At 46.3% G+C, this 17,615-nt stretch overlaps 1 protein-coding gene across 1 annotated transcript; it reads left to right on the plus strand.

The window, feature by feature from the left end:
* Positions 1 to 3,686: 3,686 nt before the first annotated feature.
* tmem74b (transmembrane protein 74B) lies at positions 3,687 to 8,510 on the plus strand (the record flags this gene model as incomplete). The annotated part of the gene is made up of 3 exons (XM_079490623.1): positions 3,687 to 3,909; positions 5,221 to 5,432; positions 8,106 to 8,510. 3 exons carry the CDS (start codon positions 3,687 to 3,689, stop codon positions 8,508 to 8,510), a joined length of 840 nt encoding a protein of 279 aa, XP_079346749.1.
* Positions 8,511 to 17,615: the final 9,105 nt, after the last annotated feature.

Consider the following 17,615-nt stretch of genomic DNA (forward strand, 5'->3'; position numbering starts at 1 on the left):
CTTGACATAAATGATTTCATTTACAGTAAGTTCAAATACAATTTCGTATCAGTGGATAATTCATAAATGGTTTCCATTACAGTAAGTTCAAATACAATTTCGTATCAGTGGATGGATCGGATCAGAATTCTCTTTGCGTTATTTCAAACTCATGGCTAAAAATGTTACAGAACAATGAACATGAAAACTGCCGTCACCTCGTCAACATTTTAAGCCCTAGAGAACCACAGAGTCAAATTAAACCCTCTTTAACACTGTCGGCACTACACGACTACCAATTAATTACCCTGTAATTGAATCACTATCCTGACTTTAACACTGTCGGCACCAAACGACTGCCAATTGCACTACCCTGACAAGTAATCTTAAACAATGGATAATGGAAAATGATTAGTAAGTTACAATTAGCTGACGTTTAAACAAGACATTGCCGCTTTCAGGAAATTTAGGACGTGCCATAACATATCTATACGTTTATAATGCTTTAAATAAAACTCTGCTCCACTAAGGTATATAGAACATACACACCAAATCACATGAAACTCTCTCTTTGGAGTTTCACAGGACCAAAATCAAAATAAGTCTCCAGACCTATCCTGACCATAAACAAATACATTAACAGGCCAGAGTTTAAGCAATATTTAACTAATTAATACTCTCTTCACGTCTCTAGGAAAACACCTATTTGATTCACAATTAGGCTACTTATGAACCAACTTACCTAATTATACGACAAAACATACCAACATGAGGCCTATTAATTCATGTTGAAACAAACATGACGCACAATTTTGAAACCAGAGAGAAGGAAAGTGCGTCTCCCCTCCGATATATGGACAAAGGAAGTTCTTCTGTATATGCTGCATTCCGTTACCTCAAAGTTCGCTTCAGCCACGGATCAAGTTGAGAAAATGTTCACCGCTGTTCTCGCTGAAAGCTCTCATAATCATCTCATCATCATCTCCCCCCCTCCCAGCTCTGAAACAACAGAGATGGGAAAACGAAGAGAAAAGCAACATCTTCACCACAGACCCCTGCTCAGGTCCGCGAAGGCCCTCAGCTTGTGTCGTCAGTCGGCCATGGAAAGCCAAGCCACCGCCGCCACGGAGATGTGTCCTTCTTCGGCACGTGTCGTGCGTGCAATGTGTGATCAGTACACCGCATACTACACGGCCGCTGTTTGACACTGTCCTCCTGTCCATTCCGAAACGAATTCCCGAAAGTGGAAACCGCCGCGCCAAGCGTCGAGTGGTCGCCTCTCCCCGTCGTGGACCTCCGCTGGCGTCCCCGTGCCGTGCTGCATCGCTCCACTGCTCGCCGTCCCCTGCGTAGAGTTGAAGATCGAAGGCCCCCGTGAAGGCTGCTGCTCCTCGCCGACCGCTCCTCAGTCCACCCCGTGCACTGGCTGGACAGTGACGCACGCCGCCGCTGCGCAACACTCCTCATCGCGGTGGTCCGTCGACATCCTCGTCCTCGTTCCGCTGGAACACGCCGTCGCCGTCTCCCACAAAAACTCGCTGATTAGACTGAATAAAAAAGCCAACTGGTTCTTCTCCTAACTGGCGTAAACACCATGAAGGTCGGGATCGCGCACCATCTGTCGTGTATTATTATGGACACGAGACCATACAAACTTAACCAAAACGGGAGAGCAAGATAATTGTGTGAGACACGGCAGACAGATTGATGTTCCTCAGAGATGTTGGTTTATTTCGAAGTACACAGCATAGCAAGACATGGCATAGGCTCCTCCAGCCTCACGGCCTCGGGTCGACTGACTGACTGACATAGAAATCTCATGGTTTAAGTACAGTTTTACACAATACACATTGGACCAGACTACCATTTGGCCATTCCTAGAAGGATCACTGTGGCCCTTTGATCTACTGTTTTAGCATGTCAACAAACTCCTTTTGTCATAGCAAATGGCCAGGCCCTCACCACATGGGACCGGGTGTGTGGGAACCTGTAGTGGAAGACAGTCACAGACTTTGGAGACGAACTGACTAGTGAATAAACAGGATCACCCATATGCTATGAGCACAGTAGCACACATTATGGATAGAATTATGATTTCCAGATTCCACAATAATAATAATAATATACTAAACTACTACTACTACTACTACTACTACTAATAATAATAATAATAATAATAATATACTACTACTACTACTACTACTACTACTACTACTACTACTACTACTACTAATAATAATAATAATAATAATAATATACTACTACTACTACTACTACTACTACTACTACTACTACTAATGATAATAATAATAATAATAATAATATACTACTACTACTACTACTACTACTACTACTACTACTACTACTACTAATAATAATAATAATAATAATAATATACTACTACTACTACTACTACTACTACTACTACTACTACTACTACTAATAATAATAATAATAATAATATACTACTACTACTACTACTACTACTACTACTAATAATAATAATAATAGCCCAGTCAGGGTCTGCAGTATAATGGAGGTAATGTGATAATAATAGAATGTTCTTCCCTCTCAGGGACAAAGCACCAAGGTTGAAATGCAACACTGCCCTGCAAACTGCACCATCATATGTACTGTTACTGAGGACTGAGACCACATTCTACAGAATACAGCTCTTCTAAATCACTGCTTCCCAAACCTTTTCATGTCAAGGACCCCCAAATCGACATTTATTAGGCCGCGGACCCCCATTTGAAGAATATATGGCAGTGACCCCGATAAGAAAGGCTCTAAATTCTGAAACATATTCATTTCATGGACCCCCAGTTTCACAAGCATTAGGCTACGGACCCCCATTTAATGGCATTTCTATATCTCTGGTACCCCAATTTATATTGTAAAATCACTGTTAATGTAACTCAGTGTACATTTGTACACTCTCTGAGTTACAGACCCTAAGGGTCCATTTGGTTCCTAACTATCTCTAATTGAGCTAGGGACCCCCTGGAACTCCCTCAAGTATACTATTTCTATCTCTGGGACCGCCATGTACAGTATATTGTAAAAGCAATGTTAATGTAACTCTGAGACTGTTAAAACGTAGGGTGAGTGAGTTAAAACGTAGGGTGAGTGAGTTAAAACGTAGGGTGAGTGTGTTAAAACGTAGGGTGAGTGAGTTAAAACGTAGGGTGAGTGAGTTAAAACGTAGGGTGAGTGAGTTAAAACGTAGGGTGAGTGAGTTAAAACGTAGGGTGAGTGTCGAAGTGTCCTTGAGCAAGACTCTGAACCCCTAATTGCTGGTTGGTGCCTTGCATGGTTTCCGCCGCCATCGGTGTATGAATGTGTGTGTGTGTGTGTGTGTGTGTGTGTGTGTGTGTGTGTGTGTGTGTGTGTGTGTGTGTGTGTGTGTGTGTGTGTGTGTGTGTGTGTGTGTGTGTGCGCGCGTGCATGCGTATGTAAAGGTATGTGTGAATGGGTGAATGTAATGTAAAATCTATGTAAAGGTATGTGTGAATGTAATGTACAATCTATGTAAAGGTATGTGTGAATGAATGGGTGAATATAATCTATGTAAAGCGCCTTGGATAAAAGGGTCTATATTAATGCACCGTTTATTTACCAATGCGTTATTTTCTTCCATGGTGTGAAACAGAACAGGGCGATGATGTCGTCGTCGTGGACATGAGCGCGTCCGCTCGAGCACGCCGATGGATTGTCACAACGGCGTAGAGCTCCGGGAACTCGGAGGAGGCGGAGGCGCCTGGAGCTCCGCCCACGCCGCCAGCGGGGGCGGGGCCTCCGCGGGGGGGCGGGGCTTCGAGAACGCCTCGTTCCTGCAGGATGAGGAGCTGCAGGACCAGCGGGCGGGGGGGGAGGGGGGCGCGGCGGCGCCGCAGCCCGGACCCTCAGCCTCCTCACGCAACAAGGTGGGTTGTTTCCAGATGTATTCCCACCACCAGATTATATTTGATCAGGGCAGTTGAACTTGTACAACAATGTCTATTTGACTCCCTTCAAAACATACTTCGTTGGCAGATTGTGGAATATGGGTAATCTTTTGTTCAGTGATAAGTAGTTTTAGAGCAGGGGTTCTCAACCCGTGGGTCGCGACCCCTCGGGGGGTCGCACAATTATTTTAGGGGGTCCCCAAATTATTTTCAAAAAAATAAAAAAATAAAAAGATTTTCTTTTTTAATTTCTTTTTCACGATTTTTCAAAAATAGCAGATCTACAAGCTCATAGCGCGCCACTCGGTGGCGCGCTATGAGCTTGTAGATCTGCTATTTTTAAATAGCTAAATTATAACAATGCTTAAAACACCAAAAGGGGTTCCCGCCCAAAATGGTTTAAGGTTATTGTAGCAGTCAATTTATATTGGGGGTCGGGAGGGGGCGGGGCGGGGGTCCCGAGACGTTGCCAAAGCATTTTCGGGGGTCCCCGGCCAAAAACGTTGAGAACCCCTGTTTTAGAGAACTCCATTCTTCTCTAGTTCAGTCAGTTAGTGTCTAGAAAATACACGACACACTTAAACATTGTTGATTTGTTTCATGGGGCCTTCTCTGTCCGTATCCGAAGGGGAAAAAAGGACGACGACGACACTAAATACGCGCGCGCAAACCATGCCAGCCTTTAGCTGGATTTGCGCGCCTGGCTGAGTGGAGGAATGGCAACTCAATGTAATCTCTGGGTGGAATTGGGTTTATGCACACAGAACACACAGGATAACTCTTCCATTACTTTCCCTGCTTCCTTCACAGGTGTTACTGATGATACTAATAGACCTGACGTCGAAATAAAAAAAAAGTCTTCTGAAAGAATATATATTCAAAGATTTGTGCCGCATTTTCACGATTTATAAAAAATAGCAGACCTACAAGCTCGTAGCGCGCCACTCGGTGGCGCGCTATGAGCTTGTAGATCTGCTATTTTTCAATAGCTAAAGTATAACATAACGCTTAGTTAAAACACCAAAAGGGGTTCCCGCCCAGGATGGGTTAACACTTGCATGACGGCTGTAAGACTATAAAACACAAAGCACACTTCAATTAATTTGACCGTGCTTTTCCTCTGATCCCATTGGCCACTCTCTCTCTCTCTCTCTCTCTCTCTCTCTCTCTCTCTCTCTCTCTCTCTCTCTCTCTCCCGCGACTTCAAACGCTAGGGTGCTGTTGTCGTCTCACTGGAAGCACTGTGCTAAACCTCTCTCTCTCTCTCGGTCTCTCTGTCTCTCTCTCTAGGAAGGAGAGCAGCAGCAGCAGTATGAGGAGGAGACAGCAGGGGGCAGCATTGCTCATTCGGTCCAGGACTTTGCAGAATTCAACAACGGCGGCGGTGGGGGCGGGGTCAGCGTGGAGGACCGGTCAGCAGACTACGGCTTCGTGGCGGCGCTGGTGTTCCTGGTGAGCGGCATCCTGCTGGTGGTCATCGCCTATGCCATCCCCCGAGAGGCCAAGGTAGGTGGAGTGTTGATTTCGCTGACTAGTAATAGAGCGCCGAAGTCCTGACGTCACTCGCGCATCCCCTGGTTCTGCCTGGTTCACGGAAGTAATTTCTCTATGGAGAATAACATGGGCTCATCTTAACATCGTTTCATAAACATTGTGGTCCAAAAATAAACAAGCTGTCTCTGCGTTATTGTCAGGGAGGTGTCTCTGTATCGTTATATTGTCAGGGAGGTGTCTCTGTATCATTATATTGTCAGGGAGGTGTCTCTGTATCGTTATATTGTCAGGGAGGTGTCTCTGTATCGTTATATTGTCAGGGAGGTGTCTCTGTATGGTTATATTGTCAGGGAGGTGTCTCTGTATCGTTATATTGTCAGGGAGGTGTCTCTGTATCGTTATATTGTCAGGGAGGTGTCTCTGTATCGTTATATTGTCAGGGAGGTGTCTCTGTATCGTTATATTGTCAGGGAGGAGGTGTCTCTGTATCGTTATATTGTCAGGGAGGTGTCTCTGTATCGTTATATTGTCAGGGAGGTGTCTCTGTATCGTTATATTGTCAGGGAGGTGTCTCTGTATCGTTATATTGTCAGGGAGGTGTCTCTGTATCGTTATATTGTCAGGGAGGTGTCTCTGTATCGTTTGCGACAGTCAGTCACTTATATATGTCTGTTTCTAGCGAAAATGTAACTAATTCAGCAGCAGTAACATTAGCGTTTTCAGTTGATTCTTCATATCCATATGAGGTGATCTAAAATTCTCATATGGGGATCACAATGCACATAAAAAGTACATGAACCTGTGGATTTGCGCCCTCTACCGATATTGACGTCAGACTTCGGTGCTCTATACTAAAGGTGGCTAGGTGGCTAGCCGATTTTGTTCAATCTGAAATCTGATAGCACCACACACAAAGGCACCCCGCTTTGTCTCAATGGGATAGTTCCCATGTTTGGAACTATAGCCCATAGGCACCCGCTTTGTCTCAATGGGATAGTTCCAATGTGTGGAACTATAGCCCATAGCACCCCGCTTTGTCTCAATGGGATAGTTCCAATGTGTGGAACTATAGCCCATAGCACCCCGCTTTGTCTCAATGGGATAGTTCCAATGTGTGGAACTATAGCCCATAGCACCCCGCTTTGTCTCAATGGGATAGTTCCAATGTTTGGAACTATAGCCCATAGGCACCCCGCTTTGTCTCAATGGGATAGTTCCCATGTTTGGAACTATAGCCCATAGGCACCCGCTTTGTCTCAATGGGATAGTTCCAATGTGTGGAACTATAGCCCATAGCACCCCGCTTTGTCTCAATGGGATAGTTCCAATGTGTGGAACTATAGCCCATAGCACCCCGCTTTGTCTCAATGGGATAGTTCCAATGTGTGGAACTATAGCCCATAGCACCCCGCTTTGTCTCAATGGGATAGTTCCAATGTTTGGAACTATAGCCCATAGGCACCCCGCTTTGTCTCAATGGGATAGTTCCAATGTGTGGAACTATAGCCCATAGGCACCCCGCTTTGTCTCAATGGGATAGTTCCAATGTGTGGAACTATAGCCCATAGGCACCCGCTTTGTCTCAATGGGATAGTTCCAATGTTTGGAACTATAGCCCATAGCACCCCGCTTTGTCTCAATGGGATAGTTCCAATGTGTGGAACTATTGCCCATAGGCACCCGCTTTGTCTCAATCGGATAGTTCCAATGTGTGGAACTATAGCCCATAGGCACCCCGCTTTGTCTCAATGGGATAGTTCCAATGTGTGGAACTATAGCCCATAGGCACCCCACTTTGTCTCAATGGGATAGTTCCAATGTGTGGAACTATTGCCCATAGGCACCCGCTTTGTCTCAATCGGATAGTTCCAATGTTTGGAACTATAGCCCATAGGCACCCCGCTTTGTCTCAATGGGATAGTTCCAATGTGTGGAACTATAGCCCATAGCACCCCGCTTTGTCTCAATGGGATAGTTCCAATGTGTGGAACTATAGCCCATAGGCACCCCGCTTTGTCTCAATGGGATAGTTCCAATGTTTGGAACTATAGCCCATAGGCACCCGCTTTGTCTCAATGGGATAGTTCCAATGTTTGGAACTATAGCCCATAGGCGCCCGCTTTGTCTCAATGGGATAGTTCCAATGTTTGGAACTATAGCCCATAGGCGCCCGCTTTGTCTCAATGGGATAGTTCCAATGTTTGGAACTATAGCCCATAGGCACCCCGCTTTGTCTCAATGGGATAGTTCCAATGTGTGGAACTATAGCCCATAGGCACCCGCTTTGTCTCAATGGGATAGTTCCAATGTGTGTAACTATAGCCCATAGGCACCCGCTTTGTCTCAATGGGATAGTTCCAATGTGTGGAACTATAGCCCATAGCACCCCGCTTTGTCTCAATGGGATAGTTCCAATGTGTGTAACTATAGCCCATAGGCACCCGCTTTGTCTCAATGGAATAGTTCCAATGTGTGGAACTATAGCCCATAGGCACCCGCTTTGTCTCAATGGGATAGTTCTAATGTGTGGAACTATAGTCCATAGGCACCCGCTTTGCGGCGAGTTCAAAGCGTGTCGCTACTCTCCTACTCTACACTCTGGTCAATTGAGGTCATATAAAACCATAAAAAAGATAAAATGAAAATGAAAATGAATGTCATCATGAAAAAACTTTTTTTTTCAAGGTGGAGGAGCCAGACGCGGTGTCGGCGCGCCAGATGGAGCGTCTGGAGCTGTACTACGCGCGGCTGGGCTCCCACCTGGACAAGTGCATCATCGCCGGGCTGGGCCTGCTGACGCTGGGCGGCATGCTGCTCTCCGTGCTGCTCATGGTGTCCATCTGCCGCGGCGGCGGCGGGGGCGGCGGGGACTGGAACCCGCGACGCGGAGGAGGCGGCGGTGCCGGGACCATGTTCGTCCGACCCAAGAGGACTTACGGCTCCATCAACCTGAGGATGAAGCAGCTGGCCACCGGGGAGGACATCGCAGGGGGAGGAGGAGGGGTGGAATTTGAACCCGCGGTGGAGATGGGTCGACTGGACTCTAAACCGGAACCACCGCGGCCGGCCGGGACCGGTGGGAGCCAGTAAAGGGACCGGTTTGGAGCCAGTAAAGGGACCGGTTTGGAGCCAGTAAAGGGACCGGTTTGGAGCCAGTAAAGGGACCGGTTTGGAGCCAGTAAAGGAGCCTTGCAGCGCAGGAACCATTGTTTGGAGCTGTTGCACACATAAGCTGGTCAGGGACGTGCAGAGAGTGTTAGAGGAGCATGGGGGCTGAAATCCCGTAAAAGAGGGCACTTTTCGGACAAAAATAGCGACAATAGCAGATCTACGCGCGTTGTGAGCTCACAGCTTGTAGATCGGCTATTTTCGGGGGCGCAACCCCAGCACTCTTTAGCTATAGTGGATATGCAGTGTGTACGACATTGGATTTCTAAACACATTTTGTTCAACGCAAAATACTGTGTTCAAGTTCAGGAGACAGGAAAAAAAGGAATTCTCCTGAATGCTGCCTCCCGGCATGGCACGGAAAGGAGTGGCCATTTGCATTGGAAAGGGCAGTTGTTTTACCGACGGGTAAAAAAAAAAAGAAAAGGGCAGGGGCTGAAGCCCCCTTTGATGTCTATGTGTGCAGTGTGCACGTTCCTGCAGCTGCTGGTGCACATGCAGGCAATTAGCTGCATGTGGTTTTGATTTGTTTTTGTCCATTTGATCCCAAACCACCACACTGCAACCACCAACCCACCGCACTGCAACCACCAACCCACCGCACTGCAACCACCAACCCACCGCACTGCAACCACCAACCCACCGCACTGCAACCACCAACCCACCGCACTGCAACCAACCACCGACCCACCATACTGCAACCACCAACCCACCACACTGCAACCACCAACCCACCGCACTGCAACCACCAACCCACCGCACTGCAACCACCAACCCACCGCACTGCAACCACCAACCCACCGCACTGCAACCAACCACCGACCCACCACACTGCAACCGCCAACCCACCACACTGCAACCACCAACCCACCGCACTGCAACCACCAACCCACCACACTGCAACCGCCAACCCACCACACTGCAACCACCAACCCACCGCACTGCAACCACCAACCCACCGCACTGCAACCAACCACCGACCCACCACACTCCAACCGCCAACCCACCGCACTGCAACCACAACCCACCGCACTGCAACCAACCACCGACCCACCACACTGCAACAACCAACCCACTGCACTGCAACCAACCACCGACCCACCACACTGCAACCACCAACTCACCACACTGCAAACCACCGCACTGCAACCGCCAACTCACCCACCGCACTGCAACCACCAATGCCGACCCACCGTACTGCAACCACCAACCCACCCACCACACTGCAGCCACCAACCCACCCACCGCACTGCAACCGCCAACCCACCCACCACACTGCAGCCACCAACCCACCCACCGCTCTCTCTCCCCTCCCTGGTAGAAAACAGCGGAGAAAACTGACATCACTGTTTTGAGAGCGACGCCCCCCTCTCTCTCTCTGCACTGTAGTTCACTCCCACTCTTCTAGCCCCGCCCCTAGCCACGCCTCCTCTGCACTGTAGTTCACTCCCACTCCGAGACCAGGAAATGTCTCTCGTTCTCCCCAGGCTTTCATTTTTTTGAGCCGAATAACGAAGGAAAATAAAAGCCCGGGGTACCAACCCACTAGCCTGCAGGGGAAGCATTTATTTTCGGGGGTTCGTGATTCGGTCGCGGGACTTTTACGTCATGTTGTCTGTAGTCACTGATGTGCAGTCATCAGGCAGAAAGCCACACAAACCGGAATCAGAAGTATGCGAAAATCCCCCGTGATCAAGGGCATCGTAAAAGCCTTGACGCGCCGTATATGAATCCGACACGTTTCTTCGTGTAAGTACTAAGCCACCAGTAAGTAAGAATAGTTTGTTTGGTATATCCATATTTTATTCCAAATCTGTTCGGTGGGTGTGCAATATGGTAGCATGGGGTTTCCAGCCTGAATCGCTGTGTTCCGTGAATCTGAATTGTCACTTGGCTACTCAGTCTGGAAAGGCTCCTATTCTCCAAGGTAGGCGGGACCTTAGAGTATATGAATAGAGACGGCACCCGGAAGAAACCCTGAGGCGAAATGGACATAGTGGCCGAATTTGGTATTTCAGTTTGGACCCAAATCGTGAACGCGCTGGTCCGTTGACTATCATTGCGCACGTTCATGATGACACGTGAACGCTGTTTCATACGTGAACGCACGTGAACGCGTGCAATGATAGAACGGCCAGCGCGTGGGTCCAATCCATCCCAGAATGCACTCTGTTCCTACCCGGAAGGAGGAGTGAAATCGCCTCATGCGCTTTTGAGCAACTTGCAAGTGGATGGGAGGAGAAATCCGGTGCCGTCTCTATTCATATATATACTCTAAGGGCGGGACGTGTCCGCGGTGAAATGGACCCAGGCCGGAACCCAGGCTAGCAATACGGCGCGGGTGGATGTACAGCAATGCAGATGGATGTGGAACGGTGGAGGAGGTGGATGTGGAACGGTGGAGGAGGTGGATGTGGAACGGTGGAGGAGGTGGATGCCAACAGGAGAAGCACAACATGAGCACAACGACTGTCCTTTCAGACTCACAGCTTTATGACCAACAACTGGAGTTACTTCAAACTGAACCTTTAAAAATGAATTATGAACTGAACCTTAAACGTTCTTTATGAACTCATTTATACACTACACTGCAGTATAAACTGAAACATTAAAACATATAATCTATAAACTGGGAGGGCGAACTGAATGAGTCTCGCGAGTCAGGCTGTTGCTTCTCACAATTTTCCAAATGCTTCCGTTTCATACAGTCTGGAGCAACGGAAGCTCTGAAAATGATCCCTCTGATCTGATTGGCGAAAATTTGAACGGAAATTACAAACAGATGGCAGCTTCCTTTATCGGATTTCGGGAGGTGTAGTTCCAGACTCCATATAGCATTCAGGAGGTGTAGTTCCAGACTCCATATAGCATTCAGGAGGTGTAGTTCCAGACTCCATATAGCATTCAGGAGGTGTAGTTCCAGACTCCATATATGCCTACAGTAGCATTCAGGAGGTGTAGTTCCAGACTCAGCATTCGGTGATTGTGGTGGAATAGTTGTCTGGCTATGCGAAACTAGTTGAAATGTAAAAAGAAGAGGTTTAAACCTGGTTTAAACCAGGTTAACACCAGGGTAAAACCAGGTTAAAACCAGGTTAAAACCAGGTTTAAACCTGGTTAAATCTAACCGAAGCCCTTCACAATGTGAACGTGAGGTTTAAACCTGGTTAAATCTAACCGAAGCCCTTCACAATGTGAACGTGAGGTTTATAGCAGGTTAAATCTAACCGAAGCCCTTCACAATGTGAACGTGAGGTTAAATCTAACCGAAGCCCTTCACAATGTGAATGTGAGGTTTATAGCAGGTTAAATCTAACCGAAGCCCTTCACAATGTGAATGTGAGGTTTAAACCTGGTTAAATCTAACCGAAGCCCTTCACAATGTGAATGTGAGGTTTATAGCAGGTTAAATCTAACCGAAGCCCTTCACAATGTGAATGTGAGGTTTATAGCAGGTTAAATCTAACCGAAGCCCTTCACAATGTGAATGTGAGGTTTATAGCAGGTTAAATCTAACCGAAGCCCTTCACAATGTGAATGTGAGGTTTATAGCAGGTTAAATCTAACCGAAGCCCTTCACAATGTGAATGTGAGGTTTATAGCAGGTTAAATCTAACCGAAGCCCTTCACAATGTGAATGTGAGGTTTATAGCAGGTTAAATCTAACCGAAGCCCTTCACAATGTGAATGTGAGGTTTAAACCTGGTTAAATCTAACCGAAGCCCTTCACAATGTGAATGTGAGGTTAAATCTAACCGAAGCCCTTCACAATGTGAATGTGAGGTTAAATCTAACCGAAGCCCTTCACAATGTGAATGTGAGGTTAAATCTAACCGAAGCCCTTCACAATGTGAATGTGAGGTTAAATCTAACCGAAGCCCTTCACAATGTGAATGTGAGGTTAAATCTAACCGAAGCCCTTCACAATGTGAATGTGAGGTTTATAGCAGGTTAAATCTAACCGAAGCCCTTCACAATGTGAATGTGACACATGGACCAGCTATATAGTTTATAAAGAGTTGTGACCCCATTTACCAATCTGTCGCACGGCACTGCCGCGGACCGATAATAGACGATCTACAAGCTCACGACGTGTCGAGGACGCGGTGCATTTTTGGCATACAGATCGTCTATTTCGGGGTCTGCAACACTGTGGTACAGTGAAGTATAAATTAATAATGAGTGTTTATAATTATTATCAAGTGTTTATTGTAATATCAGATTGAGAGAAAAAGCACAGTGTTGCTACGCTAAATATGCTAACTGTACAAAGTAATGCTAGCTTCCTCCAGAAGAAGATAACGAGACTTTGTTTTTCACTTTCTGCCTTTCTTCCTAAAAGTGATATTTAACAACAATACATTGTATTTATTCATGTATTGTTATACATTGTAAAAAAAAAAAATACCACCCGAGTGGCTGGTTTAATTTAAAGATTAAGTGCCGTGATTTATTTCCACCCTTAACAACATGATCATCACGTATTGTTGTTATATAAGGAGATAGATCCCCCCCCCCCCCCCAAAAAGAAAAGTGTACAGTATTTGTTAAAATGTCGTTTTTATGTGGACACGCCCACCAGTTCATTAAGTATGCCTGGTTTGCCTGGTGGTTGGTGATGGGTGGTGACCCACCTGAACTGAAGCCGCACCCACAGCTGTTGTTGTATGATAAAGGGGGAGGGGTTAGGGGAGGGGATGATATTGTGATGTCACTATATCACTGTTTTTTTTTGGGTTTTTTTCATTGTCAAGGTTTCAGCCTCAAATACAAAGGGAAGACATAATTGCACATAACAACCACACCAAGGGGTCTAATGAAGCACTGTCACCTCATAAACACATGAAGAACTGGGAAAAATCAGACCAGTCTGAAGTGAGTGGTGCTGTACTGTACTCGTGCTGGACTCGTGCAGTACAAGCCCTCCTCCATGGCCTCTGTGTGTGTGTGCGTGCTTGCGTGCGTGCGTGCGTGCGTGCGTGCGTGCGTGCGTGCGAGACGCTGCGCAACAGTGCCATCCAGTGGCATTGCTGAGATGTTTCAGCTGTCCGTGCTCAGACACAGGGACACGCATACATACATACATACATACATACACAGGGATGGACACACATGGCTGTCTATAGGAGAGTGGCACCACTCAAAAATACAAACAAAAATATCACGGCACTCCATCTTTAAAATTGTTGCCTCGTTTTGTTTTTGTTTAAGCATTTAAGGCTAGCATTGCTTCTAGCATTTAGCATCACTTTAGTGGTCACGGAAGAAAAGGACTTTAAACCCATAGACCCACTTTATCAGTATTTATTATCCCAGACTTGAATCTATAATGTGTGAATGTTACAGTGGTGGGAAAAGTACTCAGTTGTTTTACTTAAGTAAAAGTACCAATACTGCAATTTAGAGCTATACTCCGTTATACAAGTAAAAGTACGCAATTGAAAATGTAGTTGAGTAAAAGTAAAAAAGTACTAATATTGCAGAATGTCCCATTTCACAAGTTCAAAATGTGTACAAAGTCTTTTGAAAATAGCCGATCTACAAGCTACGAGCTTGTAGATCGGCAATTTTCAAATGGCCGAAATGTATATTGGGTTGAAGTGGTTAATGTATGTTTTCTAATCAAAATTAAAGTAACTATAGTAACCAAAGTACTGACTGTACTAAAGTACAGTACTTAAGTAAAAGTACTTTACTTTCCGCCACTGGTGAATGTTATAATAATAATAATAATATTGTGTACAGCAGCAGAATGTGTCCCGTGCTGAAATACTATGTGTGAATGTTTCATGTATACAGTGTACGACAGACAGATGTACGATAATTATCATATTTGTAATATTTCCGAAATTATTCTATGTCACTCAAAACTCACCCAGCAACGTTTTCCTGTGTGTGTGTGTGTGTGTGTGTGTGTGTGTGTGTGTGTGTGCGTGCGCGCGTGCGTGCGTGCGTGTGTGTGTGTGTGCGTGCGTGTGGGGAGGAAGGGGAGAATGTTTAAGGCCTGTCACAAAGATGCAAAATGATATTATATACTATATATATACTGTATGTGATTGACTTTTATATCACTTAAAATGTATTAAAAGTTCGGTTTCTCCAGATCGGGTGAATTGACGATCGAGTCATTTGGAGTCATTTGGAGTGAACATCGGCCGATCACCGATCGGTCGGTTGGAGCGCCTCTAAAAACAAATAAAATAAAATTAATATTTGCACCAGCGGGCCTATCGCCACGATGTTACGCCACTGTCATATAATAGAAGACAAAATGATGTGTTCCCCTCATGCAGAAATGATCAGGGGTCACCGTCATGTTGGCTTGTGGTGGACCCCTTTGTCAACAGACACATTTTGCCACGGACATTAAAAATAGTATAGTGTTCAAATGGGACCAAACGGACCCTTGCGGGTTCGCTTGGTTCCATTTGAACACTCTCAGAGGGTTCGCTTGGTTCCATTTGAACACTCTCAGAGGGTTCGCTTGGTTCCATTTGAACACTCTCAGAGGGTTCGCTTGGTTCCATTTGAACACTCTCAGAGGGTTCGCTTGGTTCCATTTGAACACTCTCAGAGGGTTCCATCCATGCAAATAAAACATTTGAGAAGCACTATAGTATTAATTGGACTCCTAATGTGTCATAGTAAATAATTCCCATATACATATTCTGGAGAAAACCTGGAGACTTGACATTCAGTAAGTGGGTGGTTATGATACAAAGGAGAACATTATAATGGAAAATGTAAACATTTGCCACGGACCTGACCGGGAGGCATACTTTGGTTAGACATAATGAGGGGTGCGTTAAGGCTCATTCATAGTCTGGATTTTCGGTGGTGAGGTGACCACCGCTCCGGTGGTGAGGTGACCACCACTCCGGTGGTGAGGTGACCACCGCTCCGGTGGTGAGGTGACCACCGCTCCGGTGGTGAGGTGACCACCGTTCCGGTGGTGAGGTGGCCACAGCTCCGGTGGTGAGGTGACCACAGCTCCGGTGGTGAGGTGACCACCGCTCCGGTGGTGAGGTGACCACCGCTCCGGTGGTGAGGTGACCACAGCTCCGGTGGTGAGGTGACCACCGCTCCGGTGGTGAGGTGACCACCGTTCGGTGGTGAGGTGACCACCGCTCCGGTGGTGAGGTGACCACCGGAGCTGTAATAACGTGGAGCGGTGGTGAGTAAAAACAGAGAGAAGGGCTGGGGTGGTGGCGGTGGTTTGCTCTTCACCGCGGCTCAGTGACGTCATGTTCACCACCGAAAATCCAGGCTATGAATAACGTTTTAAGACGACCGGACATTTGTCGTGTTGGTGGCCCCTGACCTCTGTAGGACATGTTGGTGGCCCCTGACCTCTGTAGGACATGTTGGTGGCCCCTGACCTCTGTAGGACATGTTGGTGGCCCCTGACCAATGTAGGACATGTTGGTGGCCCCTGACCAATGTAGGACATGTTGGTGGCCCCTGACCTCTGTAGGACATGTTGGTGGCCCCTGACCTCTGTAGGACATGTTGGTGGCCCCTGACCTCTGTAGGACATGTTGGTGGCCCATGACCAATGTAGGACATGTTGGTGACCCCTGACCTCTGTAGGACATGTTGGTGGCCCCTGGCCTCTGTAGGACATGTTGGTGGCCCCTGGTTATGACACAGTGTAAAACAACAGAATACTGTCCGTGCTGAATTGAATCCACGAGAGAATGTTATTTATAATCATTACAGTGTATATGTACAGCATCAGAATGTTCCCTCGTGCTGAAATGTGTCAAAACATTGTTTTTTTTATATTGCTGTTTTGTGAGGAAACCTCATAACTCCACATATGACACACGCGCATGCACACGCACACACGTACACGCACACACACGCGCGCGCACAACCCATTTATAGGACTGAGAACATATTCAATAAATGTCTTCTTGACCTTATGTTTCTATGTCAGTGGTTCTCAAACTATTTAATGTCAAGGAGCTTCGGACCCCAATCTCAAAATATTTTGTTCCAGGGAAGCCCAGATTTGAGTTCAAAGTGTTCACTGGGAAAGAATATATAGGCTATTCAAAGATTTGCACCACATTTTCATGATTTTTCAAAAATAGCAGATCTACAAGCACATAGTAAGCAAGCTCATGGCACGCTATGAGATTGTAGATCTGGTATTTTTCCAACAGCTAAAGTTTAACCCAGTCTGGGCGGGAAGTTCCGGGAACCCCTTTTGGTGTTTTAACTATAAGCATTATGTTATACTTTAGCTATTGAAAAATAGCAGATCTACAAGCTCATAGCGAGCCACCGAGTGGCGCGCTACGAGCTTGTAGGTCTGCTATTTTTGAAAAATCGTAAAAATGCGGCACAAATCTTTGAATATATATTCTTTCAGAGTGAAAGTTTTTATTTCGACGTCAGGCCTAAATGGATTAAGATAATGGTAAAAGGTAGTTAGAAGCTATAAGGCGACACAGAACAAGCGTAATATGTTGTAATATGTTTTCTTTGGAATATAACGTTAATGTATTTTTTTTGTATAACAATGTAAGCAGATATTAAAGGTCTGCTTCAACCATTGTCAACCTATCTTCATAATATTGGTCCTCAGTCACCAGTGTTGGGCAGTAACTAGTTAATAAGCAATAAGCCACAAGGTGTCAGGTTACCGGGTATTTTCACTAGTAAGAGACCACACCTACTTAACTTTTAACAGTTTATTGAAACAGAGGGTGCGTTCGGAAATGCGCCCTGAACGCACATGGTGTGCTCTTTTGTCGTTCGTTTATTCAGTGCACTTGGTGCGTTGTCGTTCGAAAATCCAGTGCGCTGCGCATGCACCGGGTGTGCCGAGTGCCCGCACTGAGCGACCCTACCCTGAAGCTGGTGTTGTCCGGTGTGAATGCGTCACAGCTGTGGTCTTTCGTAAATAAGGCACACTGAACGCACTCTGTGACGTCACCGCCCACCAAACTCAACAAACTGACCACATTCACGGTGCGCATTTCCGAACGCACCTAGAATGAGATGAATGTGGAACGGAGT

The sequence above is a fragment of the Electrona antarctica genome (genome assembly GCF_951216825.1).
Source record: "Electrona antarctica genome assembly, chromosome: 21".
NCBI classification, from domain to species: domain Eukaryota; kingdom Metazoa; phylum Chordata; class Actinopteri; order Myctophiformes; family Myctophidae; genus Electrona; species Electrona antarctica.